This window comes from Plecotus auritus, assembly GCF_963455305.1.
Source record: "Plecotus auritus genome assembly, chromosome: 7".
In the NCBI taxonomy this organism is placed as follows: domain Eukaryota; kingdom Metazoa; phylum Chordata; class Mammalia; order Chiroptera; family Vespertilionidae; genus Plecotus; species Plecotus auritus.
Window position 1 is genome coordinate 84,950,788 of NC_137774.1, and position 19,135 is coordinate 84,969,922.

General features: G+C 46.6%; 1 protein-coding gene across 4 annotated transcripts in view; it reads right to left on the bottom strand.

Moving 5' to 3' along the window:
• Positions 1 to 19,135, bottom strand: part of SYT17 (synaptotagmin 17) — a 73,065-nt gene that overhangs the window by 14,828 nt on the left and 39,102 nt on the right. For all 4 annotated transcript variants that reach the window (XM_080677302.1, XM_080677300.1, XM_080677301.1 and 1 more), the window contains one exon: positions 17,918 to 18,073. In XM_080677302.1, coding sequence (XP_080533428.1) covers positions 17,918 to 18,073 — 156 coding nt within the window. The remainder of the gene's footprint in view (positions 1 to 17,917; positions 18,074 to 19,135) is intronic.

The window sequence follows — 19,135 nt, forward strand, 5'->3', positions numbered from 1 at the left end:
AGGGAGCTGTAGCCAGAAGAGCCTGAGTGAAGTAGAAGTGATGTGAATAACTTCCAGGCCCATTAAAATTTCCCATTCAATCCTCAACTCTCTCTCTCACCCATTCACCAGCTGGAGGGGAAACGCTCCAAGGCCTGGGAAGGTGGCAGAGCCACAAGATGGAGGGGGTCTGGGTCACTCGTAAAAGGAACAATGCTTCTACTGTGTTAAACCACAAAACCTTGGGGGCTGACCTGTTACAGCAGCTAGCCTCTTCTTAACTAATACAGTGACTTTCAGCAAGTCACTTGTGCTCTCTGAGCTTCAGTTAATTCCTCTGTAAAGTGGGGAGAATACCAGTACCTCCCTCATTTGGTTGTCATGAGGACCAATTGCGATATGCTCGGCACAGTGACTGGAACAAAGGTTGGTTCTTATTACTTGTGGGGAGAAGAGCTACCACAGAATTCCTGCTCTCCTCAATATCCCTTTTGACTTCTTTTCCAAGTCACATGCAATAACTTAGAAAAGAATGACTTGCCTCATCGTCAATCCTTGGGGACACGTTGGATTTTAGGGATACTTCTTGAAGCAGAGAAACCTCATTTTATCGTATGGCTGTCCAAGCATCTCTCTCTCTCTCTCTCTCTCTCTCTCTCTCTCTCTCTCTCTCTCTCCAAGCATATCTCTCTCTCTCTCTCTCTCTCTCTCTCTCTCTCTCTCTTTCTCTCTCTCTCTTTAAAAACATATTTTATTGATTTTTTACAGAGAGGAAGGGAAAGGGAGAGAGAGTTAGAAACATCGATGAGAGAAACATCGATCAGCTGCCTCCTGCACACCCCCTACTGGGGATGTGCCCGCAACCAAGGTACATGCCCTTGACCGGAATCGAACCTGGGACCTTTCAGTTGGCAGGCTGACGCTCTATCCACTGAGCCAAACCAGGCAGGGCCAAGCATCTCTTAAATGTCCTGGCCCCTCCTTACCAAAGAGGCCACTGAGAGGCTAAGGTGACCCTCAACAAGGATGGACGGGGACCCCATCCAACTCTCCTTTGCCTCTCCAGCCCCAGTAAAATCAAGCAGGATAAAATCCGAAAGCAGACCCATAATAGGGACTTTGGCACCAAGCCAGTGGACACCATTCCTGGGCCTGCTCTGTAAACTCAAGATCCTAAAGGGAGTGGCAAGCAGTTAAGCCCCCAAAACCTTCCCTCCCCTGGCCAGTGTGGGGCCCCTTCTTCTAAAGACAGAGGGAAGGCCCCCCTTTCACTCACTCTGCTTATCCTTCACCCAAAGGTTTATTTTTTTTCTGGTAAATAATGCCCTTCTTGCCTACGGCCATCTCTAGAGATGACTGTCATTATACTCTTTGTACTGTTCTCTTTTAACCTGGGGGTGGGGGTTAGGAAGGGACTCAGGGAAGCAGTTTTCATGTCAAGTTACAAACAGGAGAAAACGAAAGATCACACCCACTGAGCATCTGCTAAGTGCTGAGTGTCCTTGCACACATGTCTGCATCCTTTATGAAGGCAGGAGGCACATCTGTCTTATTCCCTTCTGTTTCCCCAGTACCTAGCAGCCTTCATAGTAGGTGCTCAATAAATACTTACCATCTAAGCTCTTTACCATGACTCCTACTTATTGCTCTGACCCACTGGCCTTCTTTCTCTTCTTTGAACAAAATAAGCTAATTCTTGCCCCAGGGCCTTTGCACTTGCCATTCCTCTGCCTAGAATGCTCCTAGCCCCTATCTCTGCACAACTGGCCCTTTCTCTGTTTATAGCAATGCTCAGGTCCTCTCTGCTGCCTTAATTTTATTATTATTATTATTTAGATGTTTATTTTCTTGTTTGTCTCACCCCAGCTAGAATGCCAGCATAACAATGGATGAATTATTTCTGTCTTTCTGCTATTTCTCCAGCAATTAGCCCAGCATCTCAATGAAGTAGGGGCTTCATAAATATTTGAGGCTATGAAACCCAGAGATTGAGAGCCCAGATTCCGAGTTCAGGCAACCTGAGTTTGAATCCTGGCTCCAGGATCTCAGGCAAGCTACTTACCCTATTGCTGCCTCAGTTTCTTCATAAAATGATGATTCCTGCACCATAGTGTTGCTATGGGGATTAAATGAGCTAATTCGTGTGAAATACTTGGAGCAGTGCCTGGCACGAAGGAAGCTCTGTATATGTGTTTGCTACTTTATTGTTAAAAACTGAATGAACAACCCTAAGGTAGTTCATTTATTATACACATTTGAAAGATGAAAATGGGTCCTGCTCAAGTTGATACAGCAACCAAGCTCTGGGAATCCGGTTTTCTGACTCCTAAGCCACAGCTATCTTCACTGCAGCAAAACGCTTCCTGGAAATGCATGGAGACTGGTGACACTACCCTGCAGACCCTGGCATTCTAAAGGTTAAGCCTTCTCCCGCTCACGGGCAGCTCGCGGCAGGACGGGGTGATGAACAGAAAGGATGCTCTTGGTCTCTGATGGTATTCCAGCATGAGCCTTCATCTCACACCCACCCCGGTGCTGGCCTTGGCTGCAGAGCCAGCTGAGGCACCAGGCAAGGCTGCACCGGGCCTTGGCTGGCTCGGTTCCCACACTACCTACCTCAGGCTCTGCAGGGACACGTGGGGTTGGATAAATGCCCAACCCCCTAATGTTCTCCCCCCCATGAGGATTTGCCTGGAATGAGGTTCCATCCAAAGGCACCCAAATCATTAAACAGCCATGAAAATGGGACCAAAATCTCAGAAATCCTGGCAGCTGGCCTGGTCTTCAAAGGCTGTCACTGGAACCCGACGAATGTTTAAGATCCAGCCAAGGTTTACCACCCGGCTGGACTTGGCAGCCTCAGGGAGCTCTCCGGGGGAGAGGTTGGGGTGGGGTGCCACTGTGGGCTCTGTGCTCTGCCAGAGAACCCCAGGGGAACAGGTCTCTGCTTCTACCCCCGACCAGTTGGCTGGAGTTCTGCTTCTGCCCACATCCAGGTTCAATGCCACAATCCCCCTATATGCCTGCACTGTGCTAGCACGTTACACGCATCATTTCCTTTGTTCCCACAACGCTCCGAAAGGTAGCAACTGACATCTCAGACAAGGAAATCCTGGCTCAGAGGAGTTAAGTCACTTGTCAAGATGGGGACGATCCTTCACAGCTGATTCACCAGCATGTTCTGTTGACTCTGCCTCCAGTGCTACAGCCCCGAGTTGCTTCTCTGAAATCTTCCTGCCACCTCCCTGGTCCAAGCCACCATCACCTCTGTCCTGGGCCAGCATTATGGCCTCCAGATGGGCACTGCTCCCCCCTTGCTCTTCTACAATCCATTCTCCACTCAACAGCTGGAATATTTTAAAACACTATCCAGAACATATCACTTCCCTGGTCAAAACCCTCCGAAGACCTCTCTACGTACTTAGAAAACACACACAGGCTGGACACACTGGGGTAAATTGGGAGAAGAGAGGAAGGGTCTGCTCCCTATTCACTCTGTGGTCCTCAGATCTGCAACGGTGTCACCCGGAGATATTACAAATACGGATGCTCAGGCCCCACCCCAGACTGACAGACTCAGAATCTGCATGCATATATATATATAGTTGATTTCAGAGAGGAAGAGAGAGGGATTGAGAGATAGAAATATCAATGATGGAAGAGAATCATTGACTGGCTGCCTCCTGCACACCCCACACTGGGGATCAAGCCCACAATCTGGGCATGGGCCCTGACTGGGAATCGAACCGTGACCTCCTGGTTCATAGGTTGACTCTCAACCACTGAGCCACGCTGGCCAGGCCAGAATCTGCATTTTAACAAGATCCCCAGGTGACCCATAGGCATGCCAGGAGTAGCGGTTAAGAGGGAGGAAGGCTTTGAAACGAAATGGCCTGCGTTGAAGCTGAGCTCAGCCACTCACGTGCTGGATGACTTGGCTGCTTGAACTCGCTTTACTAGAAGAGAGGTCCGGTCTTGGTTCCTGGCTCCTGGGAGGTGACCTCCAGGCCTCTGGAATGCCCTGCAGAAGTGCGTTTGTTTGCCTGGGGTTTGGGCCACTGGGCAGTCTAACATGTGATCTATGATGGCAGCGTTAGGGCCATGCAGTGTCAGCTCAGACCTCTGGTGAAACTGATGACTAAGATATGAGGCCCTGGAGACTGAAGGTCAGCCGCTGGACAGTGACTGAGCCCCAGCAAAAACTCTGGGCAACAAAGGCTCAGTGCTCTTCCCTGGTTTGTTTACTCTGTGCACAAGGCCACACTTAGTGACCAGGGGATGTAATGTGTCCATGATTCTTCAGGGAGGTGACTGGAACCTCCGAATCAGGATCCTTGTCCTGTGTGTCTTTTTACTGGGCTGGTTTTATTTTATTTTTTAAAAAAATATATTTTATTGATTTTTTACAGAGAGGAAGGGAGAGGGATAGAGAGTTATAAACATCGATGAGAGAGAGACATCGATCAGCTGCCTCCTGTACACTTCCTACTGGGGATGTGCCCGCAACCAAGGTACATGCCCTTGACCGGAATTGAACCCGGGACCCTTCAGTCCGCAAGCTGATGCTCTATCCACTGAGCCAAACCTGCTAGGGCTACTGGGCTGATTTTAATTTGTATCCTTTTGCTATCATAAAACTGTCGTCATAAGCAGTGCTGACCTCATTTGTTCTAGTAAATTGTTGTGTCCCAGGGTGGCCACAGGGACCCCAAATTTGTAGCGAACTGAAGTGAGGGTGTTTCTGGGAAGCCCTGAGTCTATAGCTAATGTCTGAAGTGAGGCCAGTCTCGTGGGGATTGTTCTCTCAGGCTTTGAAGTTGGCTCATTCATTGTACTTCCTTTCTCTGAACTTGTTTCCCCAACTGAAAAGTAGACATGAAATACATCAGACTTTACATGCTTGTTGAAAGATTAAGTGAGACAATGAACACATAAGAGGTTCGTGATACATGTACTAGTAAGCACTACGGTCCCTGTTGTTCAGATGAGGAAACTGAGGTGCAGAAGGGTAGAGCAAGTTGCCCGTAGTCACACAGTCTGAAGCCAGGTTTGGCTGACTTTGCCCATAGTGCAATACTGCCTCCTCATGACTGGTTAACGCTTCTGGGAAGGGAAGGACAGCAGTGGCTCTCCTGAGCTGGGGGCCCAGGAACCTGCTAAGGAACTCAGGGATCCTCTGGGAGGTGAGTCACTCACCCCCATCCCAATGCTTCCCACTGTTTCTGCTTCTGGGATCCACAAGACATGAATTTGAACTTTTTCATATTATACCATAGTTCTCTCCCCCCCCCCTTCTGTTCTGCTTTCCCCAGTCTTTTTACTCTGTTGCTTAGATTGCATACTTTCTCTTGATCTGTCTTCAAGTTCATGAACTCCTTTCTCTGTCATCTCCATTCTGCTTTTGAGCCCATCCAGTGAATATTTTGTTTCAGTTACTGTACTTTCCCATTCTAGGGTTTACATTTGGATCTTTTTTATATCTTCTATTTCTCTACTGCTCTGTTGATATTCTCCAACTTACCATTCTTTTCTAGAGATTCACCCTTACTTCTTGGAGCATGGTTATTATAACTGCTTTAAAGTCTTTGTCTGATAATTCTAACATCTGGGTCATATTATAGTTAGTGTCTACTGATTATATTTCCTCTAAGAATTTGCCAGCTTTTGCTGGTTCTTCATAAATCAAGTAATTTTGGATTGTATTCCAGACATTTTGAATATTATGTTACAAAACTCTAGGTCTTGTTTAAATCCTATTTAATATGTTCATTTTTTTTTTATTTTTTTTTAGTTGTAGCTGGCAATTGACCAGATTAGGTTCAGACCACAAGTTCTCGCCAGCCTTCTGTGTGCTGTTATTCCAATGTCAGTTTGGTTTTCAAAGCCTTTGCAGGTTATTTGTATCGGTCCCCCAGGACTCAGCTCAGGACCTAGGTGGTGGTCTACCCTGTAGTTCAGTTCTCACAGCCTCTGGTGTACTATTGAGGGTCATATCCACTCACATGAAGCTCAGGAATGGGCCCAGGAGTTTATACATAAGTTTATGGGACCCCTTCGTGAGGAGCTGCCTCCTTTCTGCAGTCTTCCCCACACTCTAGCTCTTAGGGGCCCACTTTCATGCCCCTTTGGCTAGAAAGCAGTGGCTTTAATATCCCCACTCTGCCTCTCACTTCTCAGGACTGGGCTGGGCTTGGAGCCACGTGCCTGCTGCCAACTCCTTTTACACATTGCCAACCCCAGGGCACTGCTGGGAGCACAAACTGGTCTGGTTCTGTGGCTGGTTGGCACAGCTTTAGTGTCAATCCCTGGCTCCCAGACTGTACCAGCTGGTAGCTTTGGGGTGATGGTGATTAGGTGAAGAAGATGAGGGGGAGATAACCATAGGCTGAGCTATTCATCTCAAAAGTGCCAGGGTTTCAACTCTCAGGCACATTGTGATTATTAAAACAGCAGATATGATTTTCCAAGTGACTTCTGGGATGGATGGGTCCACATGCTGATTTGCCTTTAGTTCCCATAATAGGAATGATCTGCTACATTTTACACAAGAGAAAGTTGGAACTCAGAGGTGGAGCCATTTGCTTGAAGTCACACAGCTAGTTAACAGTGGGGCCAAGATGCAAACCCAAGTACGTATAACTCTAGGGTCTGCTCTTCTATGGCAGGGTCCATCAATATCATCATCATCATCATCATCATCATCATATCTGGTATTTACTGAGCACTAACTATGAGGAAGGCCCTGTCTAAAGCTTTTGATATGAAGTATCAAGATAGAAAGGTTATGACCCTAGCCAGTTTGGCTCAGTGGATAGAGAGGAGGCCTGCAGACCAAAGGGTCCCGGGTTGGACTCCAGTCAAGGGCATGTACCTTGGTTGCAGGCTCCTCCCCGGCCCAGGCCCTGGTTGGGGCTCATGCAGGAGGCAACCAATTGATGTGTTTCTCTCACATCGATGTCTCTGTCTTTCTCTCTCTCTTCCACTCTCCCTAAAAATCAATGGAAAAATATCCTCGGGTGAGGATTAACAACAACAAAAAAGATCGGAAGGTTATAACAGAGGAAAATGAAGTTCAGAAAAGGGATGTAATTTGCCCAAGGTCACATACACTTGCTAAGTGGTGTGACATTCGAACCAAATTGTATCTCACTCCAATCTATGCTTTGCATGGCTGTTCAACTGTCTCTCTAGGAGGCAGAGCTGGGCCTGGTGCCCAGTACGTTGGGCTGGGAGGGTAGAAGCCATAGGCTGCTGAAAGGCTGTAGAGAGGAGGAGAGGCATGGGTGGGCTGAGGCCAGAGGCCAGACACTGGAGAACATCTGCGCCACAGAACAAATCCACAGCATCTCTCAATCTCAAGGGAGTTTCTGGCTCACAGAGAGGGGCCCCTCTCACACTGGCTTCCTGTGCTGGAAAACCCCAGCTTCTCCAGTGTCCCACTACTCAAACCCTGACATTTTCAACATGTCCTCCGATGCCCATTCAGTCTGGGGTCATCCCAGGCAAGAGGGTGGCAGCACGTGTCCCAGACCTCCCATCTCATTCTCCACCATGCCTCCCCTCCCAGCTCTTCTCACCAGCAGATTCAATTAACCAATTTGATGCTACAGCTGCAGAAAGCCAAGCAATTATGGGAAAACAGACCAGGTGCCTTGGAACTCACTCACACAGAGGGGCCTGAGAGGCCTCCAAGCAGACAGCGGGATGGGGTGGAGGCAGGACAGTATAGGCAAATGCTTGCCAACCCGGGCTGCACAAGAGAACCAGCTGGGAGCTTTGAAAAGTACAGCCCTTCCCCCCAATGCAGATGCCCTGGCTGATTCAGTTGCTTTGGGCTGGGACCTGGGCATCAGGATTTTTAAAAGACCCCACATAATAGGAATGTACAGACAGGGTAGGAAGTCTAATGATGTGCAGAGGGAGGGATCACTGCTCTACAGTCTGATTCTAACAGGTAAGTGACTGTCACTCACCCTGCTGCACTTCCCGGTTCTCTGTATCTGCTTTCCAACGTGTAGTTTGTAACCTGCAGCATCAGCATCACTTGGCGGCTGTTAGAAACACAGAATCCCAGGCCCCACCCTAGGACTACTGAGTCAGAATCCGCATTTAACCAACGCCTGGGAGATGCCTATGCATGTTAAAATTTCAGGCGCCATGTTCTCTGGTCCTGGCTAGAGAAACGAAGAGTTGGCAGAAGCAAGGAGTGTCAGTCACTACTTGGTTTCCCTTCTTGGGTGCTCGGCAGCTGCCTGACACTGGTTACCACTGATGGGCCCCTTCTAGGCCTGTGCCAAGATCAAATCCTGCAGCAGCTGCCTCGAGAACTTTAACGGGACACGTGGGCAGCAGGGCATGAGTCCTCTAGGCCAATCCCTGGCAGCCCGTTAGCTCCCAGGTTGAAGCATGAAGTCGGCTTCAATTTCTCCTCCAGACCTCTGTTTCTCTTCTGGGCTGGAGCCCTGCCTGATCTCTCCTCATCCCCTACAACTTCAGTTCCCAGCTCACGTCACCTCACTCCCCCAGCTAGGTCGGGCACTGGGCAATATGTCCTGCCTCTCTCCTTCATTACCCTGAGACCAATTCACAATTAAGTCATTATTGGTGTGCCATTTGATTAATGTCTGTCCCCTGCTAGAATTAAGCTCGATGACAACATGTGTCATGAATGTCTGGTTCCCAATTGAATATGCAGCATCTAGTGGACAGTGCCAGGCACATACTAGGTGCTTAAAAAATTCAACCCGTGGGGCCCGGTCGGAGTGGCTCAGTGGTTGAGCATCCACCTATGAACCAGAAGATCATGGTTCAATTCCAGGTCAGGGCACATGCTCAGGTTGTGGGCTTGATCTCTGGTGTCAGACATGTAGGAGGCAGCTGATCAATGATCCTCTCTCATCACTGATGTTTCTATCTCCCTCTCCCTCTATCTGCCTATCCGAAATAACACACACACAAACACACACACACACATATATATGTATTTTAAATTTGAATCTGTGGGGCCTGACAAGACCTGGTCATTTCTTGCTGCAGGGAGCCTACCTCACCCTCTCCCACCTGCACCATCAGAGGCTGCCTGTAGACAGCATGCCCCACTCCTGCTTCCTCCAGCACCAGGAACCTTTCTGGAGTCAAGTGCCTCTTGACCAAGATCACCAGATAGGTAACAGTTTGGATGCTTTTTAGAAGGCCAGGAAGCCCAGGGTACTTAAGGGAAACCGAGGGAGATTCAAGGCTAGAGGAGCATGACATGACATTTAGCTGCTTCTAACCTCACGATTTCCCCAAAACTTCACCTGCAAGCTGACAGAGGGTCTTCCTCTGATGCTGGGAGGCAGGGGGACAGAAAGACAATATCCCACCCAGGTAAGTCTGTGAAATAAGTGTTTCCTTCCCTTTGGGGATTTCCTAAGGAATCTCATACTAAGTTGACAAAGTTGGTAGAACATATGATTTAATTATGTATTTATGCCCCATGTTGTTCCAGAAAAGCCTTGTGGGGGCATCTGACTGCATACATTTGGCATCCTTTGAGTAATAGTAATAATAATAATAATAATAATAATAATAATATATATGCTTAAGAGACTGACCGACCGTTTGACCATTTGACCGTTCAACTGGTAGCTATGATATGCACTGACCACCAGGGGGCAGACACTCAACACACAGGCATGGAAACAAGGAACAGACCGATGAATCTCAGAGGGAAGGGGGGAAGGAGGACAGGAAGAGATTAACCAAAGATCTTATATGCATACTAGAGGCCCAGTGCACAGATATGTGCACCAGTGGGGTCCCTCAGCCTGGCCTGTGAGGATCGGGCCGAAACAGACAATCCAACATCTCCTGAGGGGTCCCGGATTGCGAGAGGGTGCAGGCCAGGCCGAGTGACCCCACCAGTGCATGAATCTGTGCACTGGGCCTCTAGTAGCTAATAATTATGGAGCACTTTCTGAGCCACACCATTCCAAGCCATTTTGGACTTGACAACAATCTACTGAAGCAAGGACCATTATCCCCACTTGACAGATGAGGAAGCTGAGGTACAGAGTGGCCAAGAGAAGTGCCAAGTTCACATAGTGAACCCCAGGCACCTGTGCTTGCCCTCTCAGAGGGGCAGTGAAAGAATGGTGACTGGTCTCAGGGAGACAGTCTGCAGGGGGCCAGCCTCAGCATCAGACACTACCCTGAACTGCTCTGAGGGAGTCTGGGTTCTGTAGACATTAAGCTACATTTCTTTTCTCTTTCTTCCCCCCCCCCCAAATTGTGGTAAGATAATATTTACCATTTTAATCATTTTTTAGATAAACAATTCAGTGGTATTAAGACAATTTACATTGGTTGTGCAATCACCTCCACCATCCACCTCCAGAATCTTTTCATCTTCCCAAACTAAAACTCTGTGCCCATTGAACAGTAACTCCCCATTCTCACTCCTCTCCTCAGCCCTTGTAACCTCTATTCTACTTTCTGTCTCTACCAATTTGACTACTGAGGTACCTCACACCAATGGAATCATACAGTGTTTCTGCTTTCATATCTGGCTTACTTCACTTAGCGTAATGTCCTCAAGGCCCATCCATGTTGGAGCAGGTGTCAGAATCTCATTCCTTCTAAGGCGGAATAACATTCCACCATATGTATAGACCACATTTTGCTTATCCATTTATCCACCCATTGATGGACACTTGGGTTGCTCCCATCTTTTAGCTATTGTGAAACATGCTGCTATGAACATGGGTGTGCACATATCTGAGTCCTGCTTTCAATTCCTTTGGGTGTACAACCGGAAGTAGAATTACAGTAATTCCATTTAAAAAAATTTTAGCAGCCATCAGCAAGCTACATATCTTTTTATGTTTCTTTTCTCTCCCCGCCCCCACTCCCAATTACAGCCCAATAACCTCAGTTGCCAACCCCACGCCACATTCCTGGATGGCGTATTGCTAGCCCAGGAGTTGAAAAGCAATTTCCTCCACCTTTTCTTCAAACTTCAGCTGCAGAAATCACCTGATTGAAGATTACAGAAGAACCCTCTCCCACACAGGAAAGGAACTGCTCAAGCCCAGCCCACCAGCTAATTACAGGCCTTTTACCAGGATTCTTGGCAAATGCTCAAATTGCACATCAACCTTACTTTTCTTATGAAGTGTTTGGAAACAAGTTAATGGGCTTGGAGGTAATAGCTCCTTCCTCTCGTTATAAATAAAACAAGCTAGAACCTTACGGATGGGGATTCAGGAGAACAGTGGCTTTGTCTAGATTTGTATCAGCTCAGTCTGCATTCTATCATTATTCCAGCCAGTGCCCTTTATGAATAATGTCACCCAGCTGGATTTCCACTCAGAGCCATGGTTTTGAACCTGACTGAGCATTAGAAATATCTGGGGTGCTTTAGAATCATATCGAGCCCAGGCCCCCAGCACAGTCTAACTGAATCACAGTCTCTGGGGTAGGGTGTGCCTCCTGGTAGCATTTTAAAGTTCCCAGCTGATTCTGAAGAGCAGCCAGGGTTGAGAATCCTTACCTAAGGGGACAGGGAGGCCTGCAATCTTTCCTTGTCTAGAAAGAACATTTTCAATGGGCTTTTAACCTGAGAGGGAACCCTGAGCCAGGGGCCCAAACCCCAGTGTGTAAAAGAGAGAAGCAGGTCTCCCATGAATGGAGAGCACAGGCCTTGTCTGATGGGTGCAGCTAATGACAGCTACCTCAAGTAGGGTGGGTCGAATGAGAGATGGGGGCGAGGTGAGGGGTTGGGGGTGCCACTCCAGTTTGAGGCTTCTGGGTGCCACTCCAGTTTGAAGCTCCAGTTTGGGGGCTTATGGGTTTCAAAAAACCTCTGAACTACATGCAAAATTTTCTGTCCCCTCTGTATTTTTTTAAGGAGGGTCATCCAGAGTTCACATCACATTCTCTGAAGCTCTGTCACACACCTCCCTGCCACCACCAGGGAATGAATAACCTCCGCTCTTACCATAGTATTCCACTTGTATATAACGCAGGTACTGAAAATAAAGAGTTAGATGCTTTCTCATTTACATTCACCTGGAGGGACTGAATATCCTCATTGTAATGACACAAGCAAGTTTCAGAGTGATGTCCACAGAATGGTCTGGAAGCCCCACAAGAGCAGTGAGCCTTTTTGTAACCTAATCTCAGAAATGACACCCTATCCCTTTTATTCACTGCTGCATTCCAGTACTTGGAGACAGTGTCCAGCTCAGAAAAGGTGCTTCATACACACTTCTTAAATAATGATCACCTTTTTTAAAGAACTGAATCCTCTATATGTGGATGATGTTTGTGTGAACAAGGAGAAGTGTGTGGAATGATTCACACCTGGACATTAAAGGTGCTGACTTCAGGGAAAAGGGAGTAGAAGGGGGATGATGAAGACAGTAAGATTTCCTTTTACTAAGAGTTAACAGCCCTGGCCGGTTTGACTCAGTGGATAGAGTGTTGGTCTGCGGACTAAAGGGTCCTGGGTTCGATTTTGGTCAAGGGCACGTGCCTGGGGGTGTGCAGGAGGCAGCCAATCAATGATTCTCTCTCATCATTGATGTTTTTATCTCTCTCCCTCTCCCTCCCTCTCTAAAGTCAATATATATATATATAAGCTAGGTGCTAGGCATAGTGCTCAGCATCCCCCTCATTTAATTCATGCTACAATCCTTTGAAATGCTGTTGTACAGCGATCCCCATTTTACAGATGAGAAAAACCTAAGCACACAGATCTTGTCCAAGGCCACAAACCCAGGGGCCAGGCGTGCCTCCCCCCCTCCACCCCTACCCCCCGCCCCCCACATATAGCCCATGCATTTCACCCCTCTGCTCTTCTGATTCCTTGTCCTTACATATCTTTTTTTTTTAATAGCTTCTGTTTATTTATTTATTTTTTTAAATAAATCTTTATTCAGATTATTACAATTATTTCTCCTTTTTCCCCCCATAGCTCCCCTCCACCCATTTCCCACCCCACCTTCTGCCCTTACCTCCCCTCCACTGTCCTCATCCATAGGTGTATGATTTTTGTCCAGTCTCTTCATGAATCCCCCATACCCCTTTCCCCCTGAGAATTATCAGTCCACTCCCTTTCTATGCCCCTGATTCTATTATATTCACCAGATTATTCTGTTCCTCAGGTTTTTAATTCACTTGATTTTTAGGTTCGCTTGTTGATAGATATGTATTTGTTGTTCATAATTTTTCTCTTTACTTTTTTCTTCTTCCTCTTCTTTAAGAATACCTTTCAGCATTTCATATAATACTGGTTTGGTGGTGATGAACTCCTTCAGCTTTTTCTTGTCTGTAAAGCTCTTTATCTGCCCTTCAATTCTGAATGATAGCTTTGCTGGGTAGAGTAATCTTGGTTGTAGGTTCTTGCTATTCATCACATTGAAAATTTCTTGCCACTCCAGTCTGGCCTGCATAGTTCCTGTTGAGAAGTCAGCTGACAGTCGTATGGGTGCTCCCTTGTAGGTAATTAACTGTTTTTCTCTTGCTGCTTTTAATATTCTCTCTTTGTCTTTTGCTCTTGGCATTTTAATTATGATGTGTCTTGGTGTGGTCCTCTTTGGATTCCTTTTGTTTGGGGTTCTGTGGGCTTCCTGGACTTGTAAGTCTATTTCTTTCACCAGGTGGGGGAAGTTTTCGGTCATTATTTCTTCAAATAGGTTTTCAGTATCTTGCTCTCTCTCTTCTTCTGGCACCCCCATAATTCTGATGTTGGTACGCTTGAAGTTGTCCCAGAGTCTTCTTTTTTTTTTTTTTAAATATATATTTTATTGATTTTTTACAGAGAGGAAGAGAGAGGGATAGAAAGTTAGAAACATCGATGAGAGAAAGACATCGATCAGCTGCCTCCTGCACACCCCCTACTGGGGATGTGCCCGCAACCCAGAGTCTTCTTACATTATCTTCAACTTTTTGGATTTTTTTTTTTTTGCTTTTTGCTTTTTCGGTTGAGTGTTTTTTGCTTCTTTGTATTTCAATTCTTTGACTTGATTCTTGGGTTCCTCTATTCTGTTTCTGGGTCTCTGTATAATATTTTTTATTTCAGTCAGTGTATGTTTAATTTCTAGTTGGTCCTTTTTCATATCTTCGAGGGTCTCGTTATATTTATCGGCCTTTTCTAGGATATTCTTAAAAAGTCTTATAACCGTGGTTTTGAATTCTATATCCAGTCGTTTGTTTTCCTCCATTTCTTTCGTTTGTGATCTGATTCTTTGACCCCGCATTTTCACTGATTCCCTGAGTTGGTAAGGTAGATATTTGTGCTAGGTTTCCAATATGGCCCAGTGGGTCTGCTTCCCCAGTTAACCTGAGGTGGACACTCTTGGTGCACCCCTTTGTGGACTGTGTGTACAGCCTTGTTGTAATTAAGTCTTTATTGTTGTTGGTATCACTGGGAAGAACTGACCTCCGGGCCAGTTGGCTGTAAGGATCAGCTGTGTCTATGCTGGGAGAAGTTCGGTGCTGGAGACAGCGTTATAGGATTAGACTTGCCAAACTGCAATAGCCTCTGTGCTCAGCTTGGATGGGGTGGAGTCTCAGTTTTGGCTTCCTGTCAGCCTTGCCCTTGCGCGCATGTGCGCTTTCAGTCCTCCGCCTTCCCCAGCTCGAGTCTCCGCCTGAGAGTCCAGACTCCCCCCACAAGAGTGTGGGTCCCCAGGGGCTCGCCTGGAACTGGGGTTCACTGCAGTCAGAACTGGGGCTCAGTGCTGTCAGGAGCCTCTGACTCCCTTTCACTAGGGAAAGCCTGTGGTAACCTCCGCAGCCTTTGTGCGCACTGGCACGCGCGCGCGCTTTCAGTCCTCCGCCTTCCCCGGCTCCCGAGTCTCCGCCCGAGAGTCCAGACTCCCCCCGTAAGAGCGTGGGTCCCCAGGGGCTCGCCTGGAACTGGGGTTCACTGCAGTCAGAGCTGGGGCTCAGTGCAGTCAGGATCCTCTGACTCCCTTCCACTAGGGAAAGCCTGTGGCAAAATCCGCAGCCTTTGTGCGCACTGGCCCGCGTGCGCCTTCAGACTTCTGCCTTTCCCAGCTCGAGTCTCCGCCCAAGAGTCCAGACTCCCCCCGTAAGAGCGTGGGTCCCCAGGGGTTCGCCCGGAACTGGGGTTCAGTGCAGTCAGAACTGGGGTTCAGTGCGGTCGGAGGCTTCCTTCCCCCTTCCGCCAGAGAAAGTCAGCCAGGCTCTCAGCCGCCCCTCCTCTCTGCGCGCACAAAGCCCCTTTGCTGTACCTCCAATTCTCTGTGAGCTTTCCTCTTTCCTTCTAGTTGTAGAATTTTCACTCAGCCAGCTTTCCTGTGGTTCTGGATGGTGTCCGTTCTGTCTTTTAGTTGTAGTTTTGAAATTGTTGTGCGAGGCAGCAGTTTAGGTGTTTACCTATGCCGCCATCTTGGTTTCTCTGTCTGATTCCTTGTCCTTACATATCTTTGGGTTGTGTCATTCATTATAATACCCATGTGATACATTCTTCATGAAATATAACAGTGTCAGGGCTTTCCATATGGGCTCTTAATGACCTCCGCCCCCACTCCCGCGACCAGTGCAACATTAAGTCCTTGATTCTCGGTAGGGACTTAGGAATCGATGTTCCATGCTTGGATCTGGTTTTGGTTCAATACAGAGTGGACCCTTGAACAAAGCCAGGGTTAGAAGTGCCGACCTCCATGCAGTCGAAAATCTATGGGTAACTAGTCAGCCCTTCACATCTGTGGGTTCCTAGCTGTGTATCGAAAATACAGTTGCCCCCTGAATGACACAGGTTTGAACAGCATAGGTTCACTTACACGCAACTTTTTCAATAAATACTTACTGGATAAAGTATAAATACTTATTGAAATTAACAAGTATTTATTGAATAAATAAGGTTTTTGTTTGTTCCCCCCGCCCCAATATATTTTTATTGATTTCAGAGAGGAAGGAAGAGGGAGAGAGAGATAGAAACATCAATGATGAGAGAGAGTCATTGATTGGCTGCCTCCTGCACGACCCCACTGGGGATCGAGCCCACAACCCGGGCATGTGCCCTTGACCGGAATTGAACCTGGGACCCATCAGTCCGCATGCCGATGCTCTATCCACTGAGCCAAACCAGGTAGGGCGATAAGGTTTAACTGTAATTCCCACTGCCTGCCCTCCAACATTTACAGATTCAATGGAAGGTCTTGTGTTTGACCTAAAATCTCAGGGACAGCAGGGTCCTTGGACAGCAGCCACAGAGGCTGCATCACATAGAATCGGTATACTATCTGCTTAGGGCAGGCATCCCCTAATTGGCTGCAGACTCTCCTGGTGACGGGCCCTGAGAAAGCTCAGAACCAACCTGCCTGGAGGGGTCTTGGAGCACAGAACATTTGCAATCTTGGTGATGAGAAACAGTAAGCTCCTGCAGAGGAAGCCGTGCATGCAAGGGGGTTTGAACCATGGCCTGCTTCCTTAGGAGACCTGCAGCCAAGGACTCTAGACTAGATCTAAACAGATGAGAGCTGCCAATTACCCCAGAGCAGGACTCCTCAAAGTACGATGTCAGATCCCCGAGGCCAGCACTACCTTGTGCTTGAGGAAATGTAGGTCCCTTGATCCAACAACAGTTAACAAGACCAGAGCTTGAATCCTAGTTCCACCAGCGTGAGACGCTGGGTGGGTTGTTTAGGTTTTAAGCCTCAGTCCTCAGCCCTGTAAATTGATGAGGATGATACTGACTTGACAAGGTAGGATCTAAAGAATATTAACAGTAATATCGGTGAAGCCCCTGCCGTGAATAGAACACAGGATGTAAAAACAATTACTACTATGAACTCTAACCATGTTGTGGTGGGCAGCTTCTAAAAGGACTCCCAATAGGCCCTACTTTCCAGTAGTCATGCCCTCGTGCAATACCCTCCCCTTGAGCATGAGCTGGACCAAGTGAGTTGCTTCTAATGAATAAAAGGGATAGGGTGTCATTTCTGAGATTAGGTTACAAAAAGGCTCTGGCTTCCATCCTGCTCACCCTCTCTTGCTCCCTCACTTGCCCACTCTGATGGAAGGCATCTGCCATGCTGTGAGTTGCCCTATGGTGAAGCCCATGTGTTGAGGGACTGAGGCAGGTCAACTGGCCAACACCCAGGAAGGATCAGGTCCCCAGTCTAACAGCTGAAAGAAACTGAATTCTACCAACAACTATGTCAGTGAGCTTGAAAACAGATCCTCCCTCACTTGAGCCTTCAGATGACAGTGCAGCCCCAGCCAATACCTTGACTGCAGCCTATCTGAGAACTTTGGCTAGAAGCACCCAGCAAAGGGTATTCCCGGATTCCTGACTCATAGAAACTATGAGACAATATATGTTCATTGTTTTAAGCCACTACATTTTAGAGTGATTTGTTATGCAGCAGTGGATAACTAGTATGCCCTGGAAATAGATTAAATTCAACCAGAGTAGCCTCTACTTAAACATGAAGTCCTCTGGGAAGCCTTTCAAAATCCTCCTCTCTGAGGATTCTGAGGCCCCTATTTTCTCATGTTTCCCTATTAGACAGTAAGCTACTTGAGTAGTATCATCAACACTTACATAACATAGTAAGCACTTATTATTATTCCAAAGTTGTAACTCACTTAATCTTTACAACAAACCTAGAAGCAAATACTATTTTTACCCACATCTGATAGCTGAAGAAACTGAGGCTCAGAGGGGTTAAGTAACTTGCTCAAGGCTTTAGTAATTATGAGGAAGTATAAGGAAATACGGTTCCAAAATTTATATTTGTAACTATTATGCTATGTGGCCCTAAGAGTCTTGCTTAAATTCACAAAGGATAAGTAGATTCAAAACTAGGTAGCTGAACACCAGACATGAAGGTTTTAAATATTACCCTTTCTAGGTGCCTTCTACCTCTAGGATAATAACTTGAACACACCTCACCTGGGGGAGTCATCAGGGTCTACCTACCTGTAAACACTAGGCTGGCGTTTTCCAGTTCTTCTTGGGGAACTTTGAAGCTGAAGGATTCATTATAGAAAGGATCAATTGTGCCTCGTAAGAAGGATGTCTTCTTTGTTTTCACAAGCTTGAGTCCATGCACCAGCTGGATTTTCACAAAGGGGTCTGAGAATTGGATACAACATCACTGAATGTCAGAGATCATGAAATCCAATCCACCCATCCATTCATCCACTCAACTTCCCATCCATTCATTCTGTTACTCATTCATTCCTCCTTCCTTCTTTCCATCCATCTTCCCATCTATCTGAGAACCCAACCATCTATCTACGCTTCCTTTCATTCATCCATTTTTCTATCTATCTATCTATCTATCTATCTATCTATCTATCAATCATCTATCTATCTATCTATCTATCTATCTATTTTTCATTCTTCTTTCCCCTTCCTCTCTTCCTCCAGCCATCCAATATTTATTGAGCTCCTCCTATGTGTTGGGTATTTTACAGATGAAGAAACTGAGGACTCAAGATGAGAAATGATTTGCTTAAGATCTGGGTAGTGGAGAAAGAGCCAGACCCAGAGCCTGTCCTGGCTTCTCTCCTAGAAACCCATTATCATGTCAGTGAGCCCATAAACAGAATAGAGCAGGCAGAATTATAACTGTCATTCTTAGATCACTTTACAGTGTACAAAGAGATTCATGTACATTATACAACTGAATATTGTTTAAACAACCCAATGAGAAGAATACTGTTATTATGTCAGTTTTTCAGGTGGAGAAATTGAGGCTTTTAGAGGTCAAATAACTTCCCCAAGGCTATGTTATTAGCAAGCAGTAGAAATGGGATTTGGTTCCAGGCAGTTTGACTCTGAAACCCTTAATCATTTTATCATACTGACTCTCCAGCCTTAATAACCACTCCTTCCATTGGCCCCTTTGAAACCTGCTTTTGTAATGTGATTTTTGAGAATGCAAACTGTCTTCTAAATTCAGCTGTCACCTTATAGCAAAAGTAATTTATTTTAGCTATTGCATTTAGAGAAGACAGTATTTCCACCCCTGAGCTGAAGAGATCCCAGCGACCATGGCTGCTTTCATGATAATATCCTTGCTGTCACTGGAGAAGCTACATACAGATGGAATGTAATCTGTTCCATTTCATTAAAAGTCATGTTTGAATTGGTTTGCTATAAAATAGACACTTTAAATATGACAGTCTTTTC